Source organism: Pan paniscus, chromosome 2 (assembly GCF_029289425.2).
Source record: "Pan paniscus chromosome 2, NHGRI_mPanPan1-v2.0_pri, whole genome shotgun sequence".
NCBI lineage: Eukaryota > Metazoa > Chordata > Mammalia > Primates > Hominidae > Pan > Pan paniscus.
Window position 1 is genome coordinate 141871571 of NC_085926.1, and position 23405 is coordinate 141894975.

Here is a 23405-nt window from a genome sequence, read left to right on the forward strand (position 1 = left end):
TCCAGACATTGCCAACTGGCCCCTGGGAGGCAACAGTCCCTTGCTGAGAACCACTGCAGTAGAGAATAGAATAGTAATACAATGTAAAACTTTGACTATCAAAATGGATGTTAGTATCAAACTACCATGGTATTTAATTCCATCTGATAACATTTAAAACAGTGATAGTTACTGTAAAATGACATTTTACAATGCACTGGAAATTACATTATTTGCCATTACTTAAAATAATGGTCAAGAACTTTAAATGATCCACTGGTTGAAAGCATCCTGTAGTTTACAGGAAAGGTGAGTAATGCACATTAACCTTCACTTAAAGTTTTTTTTTTTTTTTGGAAACGGAGTTTTGCTCTGTCGCCAAGGCTGGAGTGCAGTGGCGCCATCTCGGCTCACTGCAGCCTCTGCTTCCTGGGTTCCAGCAATTCTCCGGCCTCAGCCTCCCGAGTAGCTGGGACTACAGGCGTGCGCCGCCATGCCTGGCTAATTTTTGTATTTTTAGTAGAGACAGGGTTTCACCGTGTTGGCCAGGATGGTCTTGATCTCCTGACCTCGTGATCCGCCTGCCTCGGCCTCCCAAAGTGCTGGGATTACGGGGTTGAGCCACCGCGCCTGGCCCCAATTAAGAGATATTTTGCAAACCCTAATATGGCACTTTAGAACACTATATGTTTATCTTGTATAGTTCTAAGACTTTTTTCCTTTTGATGAATGTATTAAGTTCTTGAAAACTATCTCTCCTGATAAACGTCTAGAAAATTTAACTGAAAAGATCAGAGCTTTTAAACAAATGTAAACTACTTAGATGCAGAGCAAATGTTTTTCAAAATTCAAATTATGTAGACTAGTAACCGTGTTTTATTTCCATGTTTCAAATGATGCCTATACAATTCCAAGCATCTGGAGGCTGAGAATAGTTTAAGAACTCCAAAGACCTATTCGATACAAAGAAGCAGTACAGGTACCTCCTTAATCCTGTTACTAGTTACCTAAATAGTCTCACTATGCCCCGGTTCTCTCAACTTAATCAGTTTAATGGCAACTTATGTAGTACTTTTATTGTTTTAAGCCAATTCTAAATAGATTGTCTACTATTATCGAACAAATTTATGAGGCATATAGAAAAGATGTCAGAAAGAAGAAATTTGTAGTTAAGTAATAACTTGCTTTGTTTACAATTCAGCAGCAGCAGCAGCCTCACAGCTGAACTACGGCACAGGTCTCCAGAACCATCACACCAAACTCCTTTTCCTAAGAAAATCTCACTTGAGCTTTTAACTCTATATTATATGGAGTTTGGGGATATTTGAAAGCAAGTTAAATAAAATTCCCACCAAAGGCGGCATAAGGCACTAGGTAGAAGTAGCCAAACTTAAGTACAGTAAGTCAATTTCTAGAAAGCTTTGAATATTATTTCAATTTGTCTGTGCGTATTCAATGCAAATCGTTACAAAATCACGTCTATTTTGAATTTATTAAATTTCTCAAAGTTTTTTTTTCAAAATCTGAGTTCTTATAAGAATTTGTAACAAATACCTATTACAATTAAACAATACTGAAAGTATTGTTACTTTTGATAACCTGGTATAGATGTTTCTTATTAACCCGCTGTAGAGTTGATCTACACATGCCAGTTACCATGGTCTTCTAAAAGCACTGTTCAAGCCCTAAAATTAACTCAGTTAAGACTCAGTTGTTTAATAACGTGTCAGGAACCACCTGTCCCTCAGACTAAAAATCACTTCTCATTTTAACTACTCTAGCACTAAAAGTGAATAGCATAATAATGTATCTACTAGCGCTACTGCTAAACAGTCCGGGTCCCCTGAAACTTATCCCTAAACACAGTGCTTTCGTGCGGTATCTGCGCCTTACTTTTGCAGTCTGGGGTGACTGAGTCAACGTGACCGTGCGGAGCACCAAGCAGCCCCGGGTCCCCATGGCTACCGCCAGGGCAACGCTTCGTGGCCCGCTCCTCAGGGACCCTCAGGGGCGGCACCGGGAAATCAGCTTTGCGGAGAGGAACCGCAGGGCTCCGGGGACGGGCTAGGGCAGCCGGCGGGCAGCAGAGGCAAGCCTGGCAAACTCTTCCCGGCTTCTTCGCGGCGCTTGGGGCAGACGTCCTGGCGACACCAGGCCGCGTCGGTTCCCCTTCATCCTATTTTCCCTTTAACACGGTGGCTTGAGAACTTTATTTTGTGCTCACTCAAGAAAATTTTAAATGATTTTACAGATACAACCCCAAAGATGAAGCTCCAACAAACCTGCCACTACTCGAGCCTTTCTCACCGTCTTCCTCACAGGCCCCACCCCCTACCTCGAGGAGCACGAGCTGAGGGGAACACAAGCCCCCGTTGGGCACTCCCCGGCCTCGCCCCACCCCCAGGCGCGCACCCAACCCATATAAGGCGAGGGGAGGCAATCGCGCCAGCTCTGCCTCCGCCTCGCGCGCCGTCCAGAGGGAAGGATTTGCAATAGACTTCCTCAGTTCATTTCTTCTTATTCCCTCCTCCCTTAAAGGGCCGTTTCCACAATGGTGAAAGGAACGCACCAGTAAACCACAATAATCATAAAAGATGACTGTAATTAAGACTCTTTCTGAAACCAGAAACCGCGAGTTCATGCCCCCACCTCAAGAGCCCGAGCTTCCCCCTCTCTGAACCGTCCCCACACCCGCTCCCGCGAGCTCCCGCTTACGCTTTCCGGGCGGCGCGCGACGCGCTCGCTCCGCCCCTCTGGCCCCGCCCCCGGCTCCCCTTCTTGGTCTCAGGAGAGCCAGCGCGCACAAGCAAGGGTGTGCGGCTCTGAGACGTGCGTTGCTGCTTGTGGGTGTGAGACATCCTAGCTCCTCTTCCCCTTCCGTGAGTCCCTCCTTTCCTCGCAGACCCCACTTGTCGTGGCTGGCTGCCGCCGCAGCTCTTGCGCCAAGCCAGCAGTGCGCGTGCGCGCGGGCACGGGCGCGCGACCGTCGGGTCCCCGCGCTCCCTCCCCCTCCCGCTCCTCTATAACTTGGCTGGCGTGGAGGAGGCGCCGCCGGAGTCGGAGGGCGGGGAGCTAGGAGGAGGGAGCTCGAGAGTTGTGGAGACTAGTGACTGGGAGAAGTCGCAGCCCGCTCAGGCCCGCGCCTTCCCGCTCCCCGTCTTCCTCTCTCACACACCTACTCCGCCCTCCGCCCCAGCCCGCGCGCTAGCTCCTTCTCTCGCCCGGGGTTCCTGCCGGTAGCTCTCCGGGTCTTGGCGCGGCGGGGGCGCCCCGGGGGTGCCCTCGCCCTCCCGTTGCGGGCGGGCGGGCGGTATGTGGCGCCTGGTGCCCCCGAAGCTGGGCCGCCTGTCCCGCTCGCTGAAGCTGGCGGCGCTGGGCAGCCTGTTGGTGCTGATGGTGCTGCACTCGCCGTCGCTGCTCGCCTCTTGGCAGCGCAACGAACTGGCCGACCGGCGCTTCCTGCAGCTCAATAAGTGCCCGGCGTGCTTCGGCACGAGCTGGTGCCGCCGCTTCCTCAACGGGCAGGTGGTATTCGAGGCGTGGGGCCGCTTGCGCCTGCTGGACTTCCTCAACGTGAAGAACGTGTACTTCGCGCAGTACGGCGAGCCCCGCGAGGGCGGCCGCCGCCGAGTGGTGCTCAAGCGCCTCGGCTCGCAGCGCGAGCTGGCGCAGCTCGACCAGAGCATCTGCAAGCGGGCCACCGGCCGGCCCCGCTGCGACCTGCTGCAGGCCATGCCCCGCACCGAGTTCGCGCGCCTCAACGGCGACGTGCGTCTGCTCACGCCCGAGGCGGTGGAGGGCTGGTCGGACCTGGTGCACTGCCCCTCGCAGCGCCTTCTCGACCGCCTGGTGCGCCGCTACGCGGAGACCAAGGACTCGGGCAGCTTCCTGCTCCGCAACCTCAAGGACTCGGAGCGCATGCAGCTGCTGCTGACCCTGGCCTTCAACCCCGAGCCGCTGGTGCTACAGGTAGGCGCGGAGCCAGGGCAGGGGGCGTCCTGGGAGGGGCCGCGCGTGGGAATCAGAGTCGGGAGAAGTGGCTCAGCCAGCGCTTGCCGCCAGTTCGGACTCGGCCGGGCTGGGCCAGGCTGCAGGCGTGGGAAGGGGCGTCTCCGGGGGAGCCCCGGGGCTGTGCAGGGAGGCCGAGGGCGACCCGGCTGATGGAGAGTCTGCTCTTGTTACCTAGATTCGGGCGCATTTCGGATTTGACTGTGGATCTTTCAACGCCAGAGGGAGTGCGTCTCTTAACACTCCCCAAAATGTCTCTACTGCGAGTTTCCTTCCGCTCTCTACCCTGCCTTTCTGCTTTTATCTGCCGGGGCTTGCAGGTCCGCGGCGCAGACTGTTCACGAGCCCTTGGACCTTTCCTAGTTCTTCTGAAGTGTGTTACACCGCGTTCGCTCTTCCTTTTCTGGCGCTGGTGGCTGGCCTAACTTCGGTCTCAGAGTCTTTGTTTTCGCTCATTTACCTGGCAGTCATTTGGACACCTAATTCGAGGACAAGTTGGGGAGGATGAAGTCGGAGAACGGGACAGTGGTCGGGGTGGGTTTAATCTGTGAGCCGAGCTTTGGGTGGGATTAGAATCAGAAACAGGAAAAGTAAGGCAGCGTTGGACTTGGGGCTGGGAGGGCTTAAGGCCAGACAGACGTTTTCATCCTGATCCTGTGACCTGCCCTATTCATCTGGTAATCTAGTTGAAGGGAGATGAAATATTAGGCCAGGGCGAGTATCAGGGAAGGAGATTCTTGCCTTTCGCCAATTGCGTTGTTTGCTCTCGTCTGACTGTTTTGAAAAGTAATGTGCCTTTTAGGGGAATAGGATGGAATCTTTACTGGTGACATCAAAAAGAGAACAAAAAACAAAAACACTGTTTACTTTCGGAGTATTTGCTTGTTTCTGCACATTCCCACCCAGCTTCAGTGCGGTGTCCTTGAACAGTGATTACAACTGTGGGGTTGTGGTTTCTCCTTCTGTCTGCAGGAAAAGTTACCGTGCTCCTTTCCATGACAAGAGAAAAAAATGACTTAAAAGTTCACAAGTAATTTTGGTATACTTCACATTCTTTCTGGGTTGCTGTCACTGAGGGCTGGAGGTACTGGGTTTTTTTTTTTTTTTTTTCTAAAATGCATGAATAGGAAAGTGCAGATTTCTTTATATTATTTTCTTTTCTCAAGCTCTACACTGCCCATTTTAGCTTTAAAAGAAACCAGCTTCGTTTGATTAGTTCAGCCAAATAATGTAACACAAATATTTGGCCTCAGATGAAACTTTAGTGTGGGTCTTAGTAAATTTTAGGACATCAGAGGCTATGTGTATTGGGTTAATTTTAAAGTCAGAGTGTGTTTTAAATACTGCTGTATCACCTAACTGAATGGATGCATAAAACTGGTTAAACTTTCCTTGAAGAAATTTTCTTTATTCAGTAGTTCCCAAACTAGTCAGTCTCTAAAGGTTTAGCCTGTATTTATGATGTACATACACTTGAACTGAAGTTTCTCATTAAGCTATCTTTAAAAGAGAACCTTGTTTGTATTAGCAAGGTTGGTTCTTGGAGATCGTGTTAGCAGTTTGCTGAAGTAGATACCCGGACAAATTCTCTGAGACCCAGAAATTTAGCAAGGAGCTGTCTTAGTAATATACATTTACTGTACTTAAAATGCTGGCGTCCCTACCGAAAGATTTTTTTTTTAGGTAATTTTGAATAGTGATGTATTAGTAACAACTAATAGTAGAATTGATATTTTAAGAACATTATGTGGCCATAATGTTCTACACTTTTTAAGTGTAGTCATAGCATTGAATTTGAGAAACTTTGGCATCTGATTTACACTAAGGTAAATTTGTGCTTTGTGCAGGAAGGTTTTATATTTTTTAAGTTTGAACTTCTCATGGCATTCTCAGTTTACTTTGTAGTTGAGATAGTCAAGTGTGCGTGTATCTTGTTTTCTGTTTAACTTTTCCCTCAAACTTACTCTTTATCTGTTCTCATCTTTAGTGATGAAACAGCCTTTTTTGAAAAAGCACAATTATTTTCTTATATATGACACATAATGACACAGCTACTTTGAGTGGGTAAACACATGGGCCATAGGATAAGAATTTGTTTTTAGTATGTGATGAAACATGTCTCCACGTTTTAGAGTGAGGTTTGTAAATTACATTTTTAATTTACACAACCCAGTTCCCAGGAATAGTACTAATATATGTATTATAATTATAGCTGAGTACGTACTGTGTAATATAATTTTGGGGTCTTTAGTACCAGCCAGTCATATAGGCATGTAATTTTTTAAAAACCTGATTAACAAGCAAGTAGAGGAAGAAGATATTTTTAAGTAAGAGTTTTCAGAGAGCCGCTGCTTTCTTTGTAGAATCACTTGATCTTTGGAAAAAGCTAGTGAATTTACAAGTCTGAACAATATACTTGAGGATTGATGATTGTATAAAACCACCAAAATGAAAGGTATCTCAACATTCTGTGATCAAGTACAAAAGTTGCTGTACAGTAAGTCAAACCATGATGTTCATTACCTTTGTTAGCTAGGAAACTACATTTTTAGTATTTATACAGGTTTTTATAAAACTGTTTATAGCTGTTTACAGTAATACTGGGATATTAATTGATACTTACAGAAAAACTCAGATTTGGCTGTCTATTGCTTCATGTATTAAAAAATATATTTTTAAGAGTACAAGTGTTTTAACAGCTTGAAGAGGAACTCACTTTTTTCCTCCAGGAGAGGGAGCTACTTGTCGAATTTTTGGACAGCTGGTGACAAACTAGATTTTTCTTATATTGTCCAAAAATTAACAACTTCAGGGAAAAAAAAGTCTTTGAACTGACTTCATCAAAGTATTCTTAACAAAACTTCCAGTATCGTAAGCATGCTTCAAAATAAGCATGTAAAAATTTCTTTTGATAAGGTGTTTAAGAACTGAAAAATACTTACGAATTTAATCCATTAAACTCACCTCTTCTGATTTGAAAAAACAGTAAAAAATTGAAGTTGCTATTATTCCTTGAAAGGAGAGGTGAAAGACATTAAGTGTCTAAGATGTTTACACACATACCTTATCTATGTAAGGCTGTAAAGATTTGTGATATAAATTTCCCCATATGAAATGGCATGAGAGTATGGCTTTCTTCTTATTGTTGGATAGTTTCACTAGTTTACAACAGTTTACCCATAGAATTATTATCTTCTAAAAAATGTTTATAAACATCAAGCAACAAGATAATGCTAGTAGTACCTTTATCTTCTACTCTGATACCCTTTCCTCGTCCTCACATTTTTACTTCACTAAGATGTGTGTATTTTAGTGCCAGGTATACTGTAATCCTACGGAAAAAAAAAAATGGAGGAGAGGAACTATGTTGACTTTTATATTGTGTAAATAGGAATCTTGAAGTATTCAAAAATTGAGTTGTTGAAGTAATTGGCAAGATCACAAGTTATTGTTGATAAATTTTCCATCGTATTTGTATTTAACCTATTGAATTTACAGAAAGGAAGTGTGTGTGTGAGAAAGAGAGAGAGAGAGAGAGAGAGAGAGAGAAATGCTGTCTGGATTTGTTGAAGTTCAGACAGAATCTCTGACTTTATAACCTGGAAGTAGTGAAGATGGTCTTGTTTGTAGGAAATGGAGAAAGCTCTTTGTTGTTTAGGGGGACGAGCTGGGAATGTTACTATTTGTGGAACTTCATTTGCCTTAAATTTTCTGAATCATGGATTTACTTTATTTTTATAGTATATGACTATCATTAAGCTATGGTTTTTAAGCTTTTCTATTCTTGTAAATGATATAATACATGCAAAGCACTTCACGTAGTATCTGGTAAATTGTAAGCATTCAATAAATGTTAGATGTTGAATAAAGTAAAGGTAACTTTAACTGCCTGGTGCATTTGATCAGCTGTTTTGAAGCTCATTTGGGGTATGGATCACCTTAAAAATAATGGTGATTTTGAATATCAACCATACTTTAGTTATACTGATTTTTTTCCATTATTATTTTGATATAATTTTTTGTAGAAAACTTTCAGTGAATGTTGTTTTTGCCTTTAAAAGTAATTTATATAGGGAACAACATATTTTTTAAGTTCACTGGTGAAAATGTAGTTTTTGAAGTAAACAAATAAAAGATTATTTAGCTAACGGTACTTTAGAAAAGTTGATAGATTTTTACTATTGGACTCACTTCCTTCTTCATAAAATGAAGCTATTGGATTAGATCCTTTTCAGCTCCAACATTCTGGGGCTTTCAAACTCTTGAGAAATTTGGTTTTTATTGTTGTTTTGTTGTTGTTGTTTTCTTTTGAACTTTAACGAGTGGGTTTAATTAAGCTCTTCTGAAAGGGGATTGGGAGTGGGATGCTCTCTTTCAAGCCTTTCTTCCTACCCCCAAATTTTTACACACATGAAATAAAACAAAACAAAAACCAAAACCTTCCTTTAAGGGGAAATATGTGGAGTTAAGGGTAGCCAAGGATCTTGTGAGGCAATAGTGTGCAAAATGATGTTCCAGACTTTGTTTCAGGAGTTTCTTTTCAAACAACAGTTTAAGGAACCACCTACTTCTCCTTTACTGGCTGTTTCTTTAGTAACCGTCTTCCTAGATTTCGGCTTCAGAACACATTAGAGATGGTTCTTAGTAGAGCAGTTTTTAATCTAATAAATTTTGTAAGTTTTTGAACTTTTTGTGGCTTTTCATCTGAGAGTCCATTGACACTTTTGATTGCTCTTCAAGATAATCAAACAAAAATAATAAAACAATTTTGGATACCTCAAGTCCAAAAAGGGGGTGGGGACTTTTATTTTAGAAAGACCCTAGAAACAGACAATCTGCCTTAAGAAAGCATCACTTCAGAATCAGTAGAGCAAAGTCATTTGACATCCTGGACTAGTTTCTGGACATATCCATATCTTTTGACCATTATGAATTTTGTCCTTTATATACTTTTGTCTAGTCTTTGAACTATTCTTTATATTTCCATTGCATAGGTTAGCACATATTCTCACACATGTTGGGAAATAGAAAGCTTGTTTTTATAGGTCTTCTGGACATGGGTGTCCGGCTTCTCAGGGGATTGTCAGACTGGTTTTTATTCTGTTTTTTTGGTTTGTGGTCTCTGGCTTACTTCCTATTTTTCTGTCATTGCTGCTGACTCTTCACAGAATGCTATTTTTTTCTTTCTTCAGCTTTCACTCATTACCCATATGTTAAATTATGGCCTTATAATTTAAATCCTGCATTTTTCTAATACATTTGATGAACTTTAGTAAATGGTTGTAACATGACTGAAAATTATTAGTGTAAGGTGAGGTTAGTATAAGGTGATAGGAAGTTGTCTGTGAAATTCTTGAGAGCTCTTTGAATTTATAACCAAAAGAACTGAATTTGTCTGTTCATTTTACAATCTGTTACAAGGCATTTGGATTGAAAGGATGGAAAGATGGCCGTAGGAAACAAGTAGCTTACTATGTAGGAGGTAGGTATACAAATAACTAATTATTATACAATCCATGTAATAAGCCCTGTACAAAAGGTATCTATATATATATATATATATATATATATATATATACTGTCACATGACTCAGGGAGGGACATCTCATTGTATATTGATAGGAATGGTACCAGGGAAGGTTTCAGAGATTTTGCCAATAGATGGGGGTGGAGAGTGGGAGGAAGGGTGGAGGGGGCAGTATTGATAGAGCATCCATTTCACATTCTGTATTACCACAAAGTTGTTGGATGGTATTGAGCAAGTCACTTAATGTTTCCGATTCTAAGTTTTTTTAATCAGTAAAATGGAGTTGTTAATACTTACCTAACAGGATTGTTTTAAAGATTAAAGAAGAAAGGATTATTCAAGTAATATCTGTTAAATGTTTTCAGTTGTAAAGCTTTTTACAGTGTATTATTTCTTTGAAAATCAGCTTATTCCATTTTTAGACAGCTATAGTAGTTAAAAGTTCTTTAGTACATTATGCTGATGTCTGTCTTAGAAATGTAAAAATCCTACTTTTCTTATTGCAGACATTCAAATGTCACCGTCCTTACATATACGTAAATCATATGTACCTATTCAGGCTATAGTTTTTAAAAAATAGTAGTTTAAAAGGGGATTAGGGATTTGTCTCATATGAAGTGTAATGAATAGAATGAATATGGTAGGAAAGACGGTTTAGATAAGGATTAAGAAGTAAAAGGCAAATAGTTTCTTTTTTTCTCTGTAAATCATTATTATAGTTTAGTAATTCTATTTAGTACATTGGTAAATGGTAGTACAAAAAAAACAGGTTAAGTCTAGACCTTAGACTCTGAGACAGAATCTTAAAAGATTTGTAATCTGAAGTAAGTATGATGCTTCAGTGTCTTCGTATTTTTTCTTTCTAATGCTTTTTTGGGGGTTAACTCTGAAATGAAAAGATCTGACAGTAATTATGTGGAATTGGTCAATAGTGCCAGGAACTGATCTGTATATACCCCTGGGACACAGTAAGGGTCAGTTGAGACTAGTAAACTTATGCATATTTAAAACTTGTGAACAAGTGAAGTGTTTTTTGTTTTGTTTTGTGTTTTTTTTTGGTGGGGGCAGCATTTCTTAAGCAATTTATTCTAAAAGGTAATCTATTTCTATTAAATTTAGTTTTTTAAAATGTGTTTTGACATCAGTTTCCGATTTTAGATACAGCTGTTGGACATGATATTCAGTAAAATAACACAACCTTACTATTTTCAAGGCATTGCTTAATATTGTTGGAATTTGAGGTGGGTGGAAAATGGCATTCAGAAAATTATTTCATGAAATAAATGGAACATATGCTAGGACTTAAAAATCTTGAAATTGTTAAGCTTCTACAGTATTTGCAATGGATTTTGGCTGCTATTTAGCAGTATAAATTAAGAAGCTAAGATCTTAGAGAAATTTTAGCAAAAATTCAGTAACCATTAAATCATCCCCGTAATTTTACTATATCTCCCCTCTAGACAGTTCACCAAACTGTGAACACATTAGTCTGTCACCAGTACAGTTGACTAATCTTTATGAACAGCTGTTATAACATGCGTTACTACAATGGGATTTCATTCAAATTTGGGCTTTAAAAAATAATTTTAAAACTTAAGTTAGCTCTTTCTTTCTTTTCTTTCTTATGTGTCTGTCTGTCTGTCTTTATTTTGACAGAGTCTCACTCTGTCATCCAGGCCGGAGTGCAGTGGCGTGATCTCAGTTCACTGTAATCCGCCTCCCGGGTTCAAGCAATTCTCCTGCCTCAGCCTCCCGAGTAGCTGGGATTACAGGTGCTCACCACCACGCCTGGCTAATTTTTGTATTTTTAGTAGAGACGAGTTTCACCATGTTGGCCAGGCTGGTCTCAAACTCCTGACCTTAGGTGATCTGCCCACTTCGGCCTCCCAAATTGCTGAGATTATAGGTGTGAAGCCACCGCGCCTGGCCCCTTTAAGCATTTTCTATGCTTTTGATGACATATACTTTCTAAGAGTGTTTTCAAGCTTAAACTTTTTTTTTTTGTAGAAATGCCAGTTATGTAGAAAATCGATATTCACATTTTAGATTGTATGTTTTATTAATAGTTTTTTTGAAGTTAGTTTGTTTATACTAAGAACTTTCAAGTTTAACAAAAATCAGTCTTGCATGGTAACACATCTCTTGGTCTGTACTTATTTTCTCTCTTAAGGCAAACTGCAAAGCTATGTTCCTTTTAATGGAATATTATGAGGTAATGAAGTATTATAAAAGATTTTATATTGTATAAAAGGAATTTTGATCTTTTAAATTTAGTATACAATATTTTTGGTCATGTAGGAGAAAAAAGAATACAAGCACTTTTAAGTAGACTCTATTTTAATCTATTAGTCTCATGTCATTTATTTTTTGTAAGTAAATAAACAAAACCAAAATGTATTCTTTTATGTATCTTTACTCATATATTCCATGTCCACCCTTTTCATGACTGTGTTATGGCATGATAGAATGAAATGGCCTTCTGGCAGGATGGTGGATATTGATCAAAGGGTTATCGTGATATCTTAAAGGCTTGTTTTTTAGAATAAGGTAAATATTCCATAGCATACTGTTTGATTTCAGTATGTAAGATAATCCTGAACATCAAGATTTTGACATGTATTTGTTTTTGCATGGCATACATATAGACCATGCTATAAAGACTGAGTTGAAGATTTCTGTTTGATTCTATAGGTCCCAACATGATCTGGTCCTTGCTTCACTCTCCAGATTCCGTTACCGCAAGTCATTTCCCCATTCATTTCACTGCAGCTGCTTTGGTCTTTTATTCATTTCTGAGAAGATACTTTCAGGCTTTTCATGTGCCTGAACTGCCCCATCTCCAGTCTGCTTAATATTAAACTCATCCTTTAGGTCTCAGCCTGGGTGGAGATCACTTAGGTTAAATAATCAATCTTAACATTATTTTTCCAGCATAATGTTGGCTTCTGGAATGCTCTTATGTAATATATAAACCATTACCTTTATAAAATCTGAAAAATTCTTAAACAGATGATAAATAAGCAAAAAACAAAAACAGAAACAAAAACAAAACAAAAAATAAAACCCAAAAAAACCACCCCAAACTAATAAAGTTTAACTTCAACAAAAGGATATTGGCTTGAGGGAGGTTGTGTTAATCTATCTTTTGAATTCATTTTGACTCTTGTAAAGATAATTATAGCTTGGCCTAAATTTGCTTCTTACTACCTGTGTGACTTTAGGTAAATCGTTTAACACTGTACTAATAAGATTGAACTGGATTTACAATTGAGGTACAGTTAAACTCTAAATTTCTTGGATTTTACATTTCCTTTATTGATCACATAAAATATTTGATTTTGATCTAGGTAGATTATAGGTTATTTCAGCATTTGGAATTTGTTTTGTGCATATCAGTAATAAAAAGCAAGTTAAAATACTGTGTTTTTATGTGTACACGTTTCCAATTTTTAAGTTTCTTGCATTTTTAGTGCTTGTGGATGCTCTCTACGTTTCTTATAGCATCAGTGCTTTTAAGAGTTTAGTGACTAGTCTATATATTTCATTATGAATTAGAAATTACTAGAGGTCAGTAAAGATGTTTCTGTAATTTAGTGGTTCTTCACTCTATTTGGAAGGGGGTTCATTATTTGTAGATGCCGTTTTAGTAGGTGTTTAGGAGGTGCATGAAGATAAGCATATCTTTTGATGAATGTCTGGAATTGTTACTTAAAAATTTTAAATAGAGAAAGCCCATCAGACTAACAGCAGATCTCTCTGCAGAAACCCTGTAAGCCAGAAGAGAGTGGGGACCAATATTCAACATTCTTAAAGGAAAGAATTTTCAACCTAGAATTTCATATCCAGCCAAATTAAGCTTCATAAGTGAAGGAGAAATAAAATCCTTTCCAGACAAGCAAATGCTGAGAGATTTTGTCACCACCAGGCCTGCCTTACAAGACCTCCTGAAGGAAGCACTGAATATGGAAAGGAAAAAACAGTACAAGCCATTGCAAAAACATACCAATTGTAAAGATGATTGACACTATGAAGAAACAGCATCAACTAATGAGCAAAATAACCAGCTAGCATCATAATGACAGGATCAAATTCACACATAACAATATTAACCTTAAATGTAAATTGGCTAAATGTCCCAATTAAAAGACACAGACTGGCGCAAATTGGATAGTTAGAACCCACCAGTGTGCTGTATTCAGGAGACCCATCTCACGTGCAAAGACACACACGAAACATTTACCAAGCAAATGGAAAGCAAAAAACAAACAAACAAACAAAAAAACCAAAAAAAACCCAAAAGGGGTTGCAATCCTAGTCTCTGATAAAACAGACTTTAAACCAACAAAGATCATAAAAGACAAGGGCATTACATAATGGTAAACGGATCAATGCAACAAGAAGAGCTAACTATATATACATGCTCCCAGGATCAGGAACACCCAGTTTCATAAAGTAAGTTCTTAGAGACCTACAAAGAGACTTAGACTCCCACACAATAATAGTGGGAGACTTTAACACCCCACTGTCAATATTAGACAAACGAGACAGAAAATTAGCAAAGATATTCAGGACTTGAACTCAGCTCTGGACCAAGTGGACCTAATAGACATCTACAGAACTCTCCACCCCAAATCAACAGAATACACGTTCTTCTCAGCATCATATTGCACTTATTCTAAAATAGTAAAACACTCCTCAGCAAATGCAAAAGAAAATCATAACAGTCTCTCAGACCACAATTCTAATTGCAGTCAAATTAGAATTCAGAATTAAGAAACTCACTCAAAACTGCACAACTACATGGAAACTGAACAACCTGCTCCAGAATGACTACTGGGTAAATAATAAAATTAAGGCAGAAGTAAATAAGTTATTTGAAATCAATGAGAACAAAGACACAACATATCAGAATCTATGGAACACAGCTAAAGCAGTGTTTAGAGGGAAATCTATAGCATTAAATGCCCACAGGAGAAAACGAGAAAGGTGTAAAATCGACATCCTAACATCACAATTAAAAGAACTGGAGACGCAACAACAAACAAATTCTAGAGCTAGCAGAAGACAAGAAATAACTAAAATCAGAGCAGAACTGAAGGAGATAGAGACACGAAAAACCCTTAAAAAAATCAATGAATCCAGGAGCTGGTTTTTTGAAAAGATTAGAAAAACCAGACCACTAGCAATACAAACTGTTTTGTATTGGGAAGGCTGTTTCATCTACATTTTGTATTGGGAAGGCTGTTTCATCTACATTTTGTATTGGGAAGGCTGTTTCATCTACATTGAAAATCTGTTGATTAGTCACTTTCATTAATTATCTTAGCTAGATCTTCTGGATAATTTGCTATGGTTTCTGTATCAGCACTTGCTGCTTCTCCTTGCACTTTTATATTACGGTGATGAATTCATTCCTTAAACTGCATTAACCAACCTCTGCTAGCTTCAAACTTTTCTTCTGAACTCTGAGCCTTCATAGAATTGAGGAGAGTTGGGTTCTTGTTCTGGATTAGGTATTGGCTTAAGGGAATGTTGTGACTGATTTGATCTTTTATCCAGATCACTAAAACATTCTCCCTATTAGCAATAAGGCTGTTTTGCTTTCTTAACATTTGTGTGTTCACTGGCGTAGCACTTCTGATTTCTTTTGATAATATTTCCCTTGCATTCACAGCTTGGCTGTTTGGGTTAAGAAGCCTAGCTTTCTGCCTATCTCAGTTTTAGATGTGCCTTCCTCACTATGCCTACCTATTGTTTCTAGCTTTTGATTTCAAAGGAGATACCTGTAACTCTTTTCATTTGCACACTTAGAGGCCATAGTAGGATTAATAGGCTTAATTTCAGTATTGTTGTGTCTCAGGGAACAGGGAGGCCTGAGGAGAGGCCTCCCTGTTCCCTGGGGATGGCTAGTTGGTGGAGCAGTCAGAACACACACATTTATTGATTCCTTTTTTTCTCTAATGTTCATTTTCTAGTTACATATTTTAGCAGTGGAAGGTATCTTAGATAAAGCCTGTTATTTTACTTAAGGTGAAAATGAGTGTTCATGGTCATGGAACACGTTTTTTTTGATTTAGGATGATAATCCTGCCAGTAGTTTTAAAATCTATTAGAAAACCTTGGTAAGATAAGAGTAATTTTGAGGCTAGGCCGAGGAGAACAGAAAATTTGGCTGGGAAAGGGAAACAAGATGAACTTGGACCAGATGTGCTCAGAGTGGAGGTTGCATTAATAGGATATCAGTTTGTCCCTTCCCAACCTTTGGATGTAGGGTAAAAGACACCTCTTAAGAATCTTTACCTGAATTCTACCCCATCTGCTTCCTGACTAGGAAAGGCCCCTACTAAGTGATCCCCTGGGACCTGCACCACTGCTTAGTAACTAACACTTTTCATATTCATAATTATTTGTTTGGTGTCTGCATGCTCTTCTAAAATAAAAGCCCATGGCTAAGTGGAGACTGTTTGGTTCACCCTTAATTGCCACCATAACACAGTGCCTGATGCCTGGTAAATAACTGCTGGTTAATAGGCTGCAGTGCTATCAGTTTAAATAAAAGTATTGGTTGATGACATTTACACAAGTGAAGAAGATAAGGGAAAGCATAAATACTTTTAGATTTGGTAATAAAGACAGTGTCTTCCCTCTTATTGATCAATTTGGTTCTTAGATTTTGATAAGCAAGACTTGTCATCCTATTTTAGCTTTATAATGTAAAGTTCTCTATTTAAATTTTTTTCAGGTCCATAGTACTGGTATGAGTTAGGAAAAAATGAAGTTAATCTCTAATAAACTGTTGAATGTAATAAGAAAATCCAAAGTCATTCCTAGTAGCAATCTCTACTGAAAGGATCTGAGGATGGACCTAGGATATATTCATCAGAATCTCTTGTAATATTAAGATAATTCTTTTGTAGAGTTTTCCGTCTGATGAAGGTTGGCCATTTGCAAAGTATCTTGGAGCTTGTGGAAGAATGGTGGCTGTAAATTATGTTGGAGAAGAACTGTGGAGTTACTTTAATGCGCCATGGGAAAAACGAGTTGACCTCGCTTGGCAATTAATGGAAATAGCAGAACAGCTTACAAACAATGACTTTGAATTTGCACTCTACCTCCTGGACGTCAGCTTTGACAATTTTGCAGTTGGTCCTAGAGATGGGAAGGTAATCATTGTGGATGCTGAAAATGTTTTGGTTGCTGACAAAAGATTAATTAGACAAAGTAAGTATATAATTTTTAGATTTTTTTCTACTCATTTTTTCCTATGTAAAAATAATGTTTATACTTGTAGGAAATGAGCCTTGAATTTCCTCCTTAGATGGCAACTTTAAGCGTCTTTCTTTGCTTTATATGACCACTGTCAATAAACAAATACAGATACTCTTTGACTTACTGGGGGTTACATCTTGATAAACCCGGTGTCAGTTGAAAATATTGTTATTTGAAATATATCTAACCTATGGGACATCATAGCTTAGTCTTGCCTACCTTAGACATACTCAGAACACTTACATTAGTCTAAAGTTGGGGGAAATTGTGTAAAACAAAGCCTATTTATAATAAACTGTTGAATATAATTATATTCATGTAATATATTGAATTCTGTACTGAAAGTGAAAACCAGAATGGTTGTATGCGTTCTTGAAATATGGTTTGTACTTTATTTTTAACCATTTTGATGATTCCTGGCACTGCAGCTCTGAGTTTGGTTTGACATTCTGATTATTACATCTCACCCAAAACTTTGCTCTCCATTTACTTTTGAGTTCTTCAGGGGATAGATGAGTAGTGTCTGAAGTGTTTTGAAAATTAAATGCCATAGAAGTTTTAAAGCATCAAGAACAAAGCCTGTAGGTCTAGAACCAATTCAGTTAGCAAAACCAGAGGGTTGTTGCTCCATGGTGAGGGTTTTATATTTTTTAATCCCCTCTTTCCCCCTGATAAAAGTAATATGAGTATCTTTTGACAAACAAAGGCTGAGAATTTACGGCACCTGGGGAAAAGTTTATGTGACAGCCATATATTAGGTTGACATTTACTTTTTGCATGATCTTGGCATGATCCTATTAAATACTTGATTTTTCCCACTCCCTTTTTCAGATTTTATACTTACCAGACCACTTTCTGATTATTTCTTGACTTGCCATGTAGATCCTCCTACAGGAAGTGAACACCCTGCTGGAGTATTCTACTCTCTATTTACCTCTTCCTACATCTGTGAATATTGTAGCAGCGTATACTATTCTTTCTTTTTTAAAGTGTACACAAGCAGGTGGTTTTTAGTATATTCATAGAGTTGTGCAATTTTCCTAAGCTTAAAAAAATTATTTCAGTGTTTATAACAATAATTTTTTATAATTCATTTTATGCAGACATTCCTGGAATAATTATTACTAATTCCTGACCTTAGATGAATCCAACCATATGGCTTCTGTATTCTTGCATTTCATACAGTGAGCATTGCTCTAGTGCTGCTTTAACTGTGGTCATTTCTTTTCAAATGTCTCATGGATCCTCTAAATAGTCACTTTGCAAAAGTCTCTGTCTGTTCATTTACTCTCTTTTCTTTCCACTTTCTAGTAAATGACCTTTATTTTATTTCTTCACAGGGAAATTGAGATTTTGCTGTGGCAACTCCCCCAGTGTCCTTTATCATCTAAACCTCATTAAAACAGCAACAGATAGATTCTTCTTTGAGAACTTGTTACATCAGTTATCTTCTTCAGTGTCCCACCTCCTTCCTTTAATATCCAACTTCTCTTGCCTTCCTATAAAAAGTATATATAAGACTCTCTTCTGCTTCTCCTTGCTTGTCCACTGTTTTTAAAAGTATTTATTGCCTTTCTGCTTCCTCAGCCTCTATTCATTCCTTAGTCCATTGAAACCTGACGTAGACCTCTGCCTTGCCATTAGCAACCACCTAATTGGCAAATTTGTGAAGTGATTGTGACTAGTATCAACTTCTCGAAGTTGTTTCCTGCTTTGGAATAGTAACCTTCCTTCTTTTGGAATAGTAACCTTCAAAAAACATTAACTTACTACTCCTTTGCTTAAATGGTTTTAATGACTTCCCATTGTTCTGGAAGTAAAATCCAAACACCTTAAAGCCAGGGCATAATCTGTAATCTGTGTGACTTGGCCCTCTTCTGATTCTTTTTTTTTTTTTTCTTTTTTGAGACAGGGTCTCTGTCACCCAGGCTGGAGTGCAGTGGTGTGATCACGGCTCACTGCAGCCTCGACCTCCCTGGCTCAAGTGATCCTCCTGCCTCAGCATCCCAAGTAGCTGGGACTACAGGCACATACCACCATGCCTGGCTAATTTTTAAATTTTTTGTAGAGGGTGGGATCTCGCTGTGTTGCCTAGACTGGTCTCAAACTTGTGGGCTCAAGCAGTCCTCCCACCTTGGCCTCTCAAAGTGCTGGGATTACAGATGTGAGCCACCCCGCCCAGCCTGTGTATATGTGTGTTTTTCGAGTGCTTCATTTTTAATACCCCTCCATCTATTGCCCTTGGTGCTTCTGCTACAATGGCCTCTTGTTTTCCTGAACGAATCGGCCCACTTCTGGGCATTCCCGTATGCAGTTTCCTCTTCCAAAAATGTCTCTTCCTTCTTCCCTATACAGCTAGCTATTTGTTTTTCAAGCCTTGACTCCTTCAAGTACATGTGTGCTTATGTGTTCTCAATTTGCCTAATATCCCTCTTACCTCAAAATCATAAGTTTCAAGTCTAGTTCTAGTTGTACATATGACATGCCCACCTAATACCTTATAGCTCCTTTATTTTGTTTATATATAAAATATTGACACTATTATGGCAATTGTACATACCTTGTCATCCAATTAGAACCTTAAACTTTACCCATATACTTAATTATTTTTCCCTGAAATGTTTCTCCAATCTAGCTTTTCATTCTGGGCCATCTGTAGTTGCTCTCATGATCTTAATCCTTCCAATCTTCAGCCCAGAGTTATCTTTCTATAAAATAAATTATGGTCGTGATTACACAAGTTACGACCTATTTTTCTAGCGTCACCTGTATCTCCTTGCCAACTACGTTTCTCACACTCTAGCCACAGTGAACTTACTGCTTCGTGAACCAAATGGACCAATCCCTTATGTCCATGTCTTTGCATATACTGTGTCCTGAACCTAGAATGCGATTTTTTCCTAGTTTCTTTTCAGATTTGTTTTCTTTTAAGACCTAAATCAGATGTTCTCCTTTTTGCAGCCTTCTACAGCCCCAGGGACAAGTGCTAATTTAATTCCCCACTATTCCTGTAGCATTGTGTCATATTTCTTTATGGCACTTTCTGTGTATGATGGAAAGTCACTAGACTAAACCTGTAAGTGGTAGGGACCTTTCTGAATCTTTCTGCCTAGCGTTAGTGGGCTCCCAGTGAATGTTTGTATGATTTATATATTTAAATGTTTATGGTTATAATATACTTTTACCTAAAAGTGTAGAACAAATACTATTAATTAGTGAAATATTCTATTTTTGGAAGCAATGAAAACTATTAAAAAAAATTTTTTCTACTTCTGCTTTTCCTCCTTTCACAGATAAACCTGAAAATTGGGATGTATGGTATGAAAGCAAGTTTGATGACTGTGATAAGGAGGCTTGCTTATCATTTTCAAAAGAAATTCTTTGTGCTCGTGCCACTGTGGACCACAATTACTATGCTGTTTGTCAGAACCTCTTATCCAGACATGCCACCTGGCGTGGCACTTCTGGAGGACTCCTTCATGATCCACCAAGTGAAATTGCCAAAGATGGCCGGCTCGAGGCCTTGCTGGATGAGTGTGCCAACCCAAAGAAGCGCTATGGCAGATTCCAGGCTGCAAAAGAACTGCGTGAATACCTAGCACAATTAAGTAACAACGTGAGGTAGTCTATGGTGAACTTTTCTTTTTTTCTCCATTTAAACAGCACTGGCTAAAACTAAACCACCAAAAAACGATCTGAAAAAATGAAATTTGGAAGTGTTACATTCAGAGGATGATAAACTTGCACTGATAGATCTTAATGTTAACATCCATCAAAATAAGACATTGCTTCAAAAATCACATGATGCTTCTGCAAATAAGTATGTTCTTATACTTTGGAGGCTTGAGCTGTCATCAGCTGCTCCCCACTACCCCGGAATGCTTGAGTGGATTAATGAATATTGTTAAGCTATTGGAAATGAGTCTGATAGTACATTGGCTTGTGTATCAAAGGGTACTTGGTACTTAGTTTGCATTTACTATCATGATTTTGTGAATCTCTTGCATTTACTTTGAATGTCAAGTCAGATTGGTCTGTTTTATAGGCCGCTTTTTCCTTCTGATGTGTAGGGTTTTTTCCCTTTTTTTTTTTTTAATTAAATTTTGAAAATTCAGGTTACTGTAGGTGTTCATTTAAATTTTTAATAGTTGTCATTCAGTGCTATTTGGTACATATTTACTGTTAGGGCAGGATTCCCAGGTTTACTGTGTTTTTTTTTTTTTTTTTTAAAGAAAGCTAAATATTACATTATGTAAATACTTCTTTTCACCAACTTCTGTAGTTTCACCATTGCATGGTGTCATTTCAGGTTATTTAACAGTTATATCCCTCTATGCCAATAATTAGAAGTGTACACTAAACATGAAGTTTGGCATATGTTGCAAAATGTCATTTTATCTTTTCTAAAGGCTTTAAGAAGAATATACTAGAATCTATATATTGATGTTAATTTTGATTCAGAAAAAAAATACAACCCAGTATCTAAAAACTGTTAACTAGTCCAAGATAGTAATGCATATGCCAAAGAAATATTACACCTAATCTCATGTTTAGAATTTAAAATAGAATTGGTCAGCTACTTATTCTTACCACCCTACTTCCAGTATTTTAGCTCTGTCATTATTAAATTCAGATCTTCCTGATTATTTTTTCTGTTGAAAGTTAAACTACTGCTTTCAAGTAATTTAAAGTTATCCTACCTTTTATTCATGGGTAGTTTTGCAAAATTAACATGGTAGCCATTGTTTGAATTTAATCGGGCATCATAACCTTTCATTTATTGAGGAACTAATCATTATTACTATAAAGCATACAAATTAGCCAGTCAGCACACTTTGGTCTTCTTTACCTAAGGGTTAAACATCAAAACATCAAATTTAATTATTTGCATAGAAATGTGTGGGCTCTTTGAAAAATGTTACAGTATATAAGTTGACTATCACTAACAGGTAATATTTTTCTGTTTGAAGTTGTTACTTTTGTTTACAGCAAAGTTTGATGTAGTGTGCAGTAGTGAGCTCTAGACTGATCTTTTTCTAAATCAGAAAGTGATTAAAGTATGCACAACCAAAGGCAGGTTTTTCTTTTTCATTTATTCAGCAACTATTTATTAAGCATCAACTCTGTGCCAGGCACGTTACTAGCTGCTACATACTGTCTGAACATGACATACGGTTAAGTAACTTTACAATTATTATCAAATACTTCAATGTAGATATTTCTTAAGTTGAAATAGCATTAACTAGGATAATGCTTTCATGTTATTTTATTGTCTTGTGATAGAAATTCAACTTGTACCATCTAAAACTAGGTTGCTATAAAAATAGGAGGATGAAGTCAATAAAGTTTATCCCAGTTTAAAAACTGGAAGGAAAAGGTAAGAGCTCTCCATTATAAAATAGTTGCATTCGGTTAATTTTTACACATGAGTGCATTGCGTATATCAACTGGCCCTCACTGAAGCATTTAAGTGCTTGGAATTTTACTAAACTGACTTTTTTGCAACTTTGGGAGATTTTTGAGGGGAGTGTTTAAAGTTGCCAAACACTCACCTCTTACTCAAAACTTCAAATAAAATACACATTTTCAAAAGGGAGCACCTTTTATATTTGATAAGTTTTCATTATAAACCTTACAATACCAGTCACAAAGAGGTTGTCTGTCTATGGTTTAGCAAACATTTGCTTTTCTTTTTGGAAGTGTGATTGCAATTGCAGAACAGAAAGTGAGAAAACACTGCCAGCAGTGATTGCTACTTGAGGTAGTTTTTTACAACTACCATTTCCCCTCCATGAAATTATGTGAAATTTATTTTATCTTTGGGAAAAGTTGAGAAGATAGTAAAAGAATTAGGAATTTAAAATTACAGGGAAAAATATGTAAGTGAGAAGCAATAAATATTTTGTTCACTTTGCTATCAAGATGTTCACTATCAGATATTTATTATATGGCAGCAATTTATATTTTTAATCATTGCCCATTAATAGACGCAGTAAAATATTTTTGAATCAGACATTTGGGGTTTGTATGTGCATTAAAATTGTCTTTTGTACTGTAAGTTACTGTTAATTTGAATATTTTATTGAACTGTCTCCCTGTGCCTTTATAATATAAAGTTGTTTCTACAACTTTTAATGATCTTAATAAAGAATACTTTAAGAATCACACTTTTCAGACTATTTCTTAACTTCAGATATCCACATTTTTCTTGAGTGGAAAGTGAGTTTGAGTAGATAAGTTACTAGTTTCCTCTTGCATGCACTTTAATTAGAATTTTGAGGGAACTATCTGATTGGGTGTGCACCAGGCTTTAAGGTTATGTGTGTTTTCTTTTTCTGTAGTAGTGAGTTTTTAAAAAACTTTTACCACTAAAATGGAATTAAAAAAAAAACTTCATTATGAAATTTTCAAATGTATGCAAGAGAATAACATAATGAACAGTAGTATAACTATCATTACACTAACTTCAAAAGTTAACAACATGTGGCGAAACTAGTTTCATGTCTAAACTACTTGCTTCCAGCTTATTTTGAAGCAAATCTGAGATGTATCATCACATCTCAGATTTATATTACGCATTTTCTCCTAGTAAAACACAACACTTTTTTTTTTTTTTTTTTGA

The 23405-nt window shown here is 38.2% G+C and overlaps 1 protein-coding gene across 2 annotated transcripts; it reads left to right on the plus strand.

The window, feature by feature from the left end:
- The first annotated feature begins 208 nt into the window (after positions 1–208).
- DIPK2A (divergent protein kinase domain 2A) lies at positions 209–22950 on the plus strand. 2 transcript variants are annotated; one of them, XM_003826508.5, is made up of 3 exons: positions 209–3948; positions 16432–16735; positions 20077–22950. In XM_003826508.5, exons 1-3 carry the CDS (start codon positions 3292–3294, stop codon positions 20406–20408), a joined length of 1293 nt encoding a protein of 430 aa, XP_003826556.1. In that variant the 5' UTR covers positions 209–3291; the 3' UTR covers positions 20409–22950. The 2 variants fall into 2 exon arrangements, with proteins under 2 accessions (XP_003826556.1, XP_057157925.1); XM_057301942.2 differs by lacking the exon at positions 209–3948 and adding an exon at positions 4040–4521.
- Positions 22951–23405: the final 455 nt, after the last annotated feature.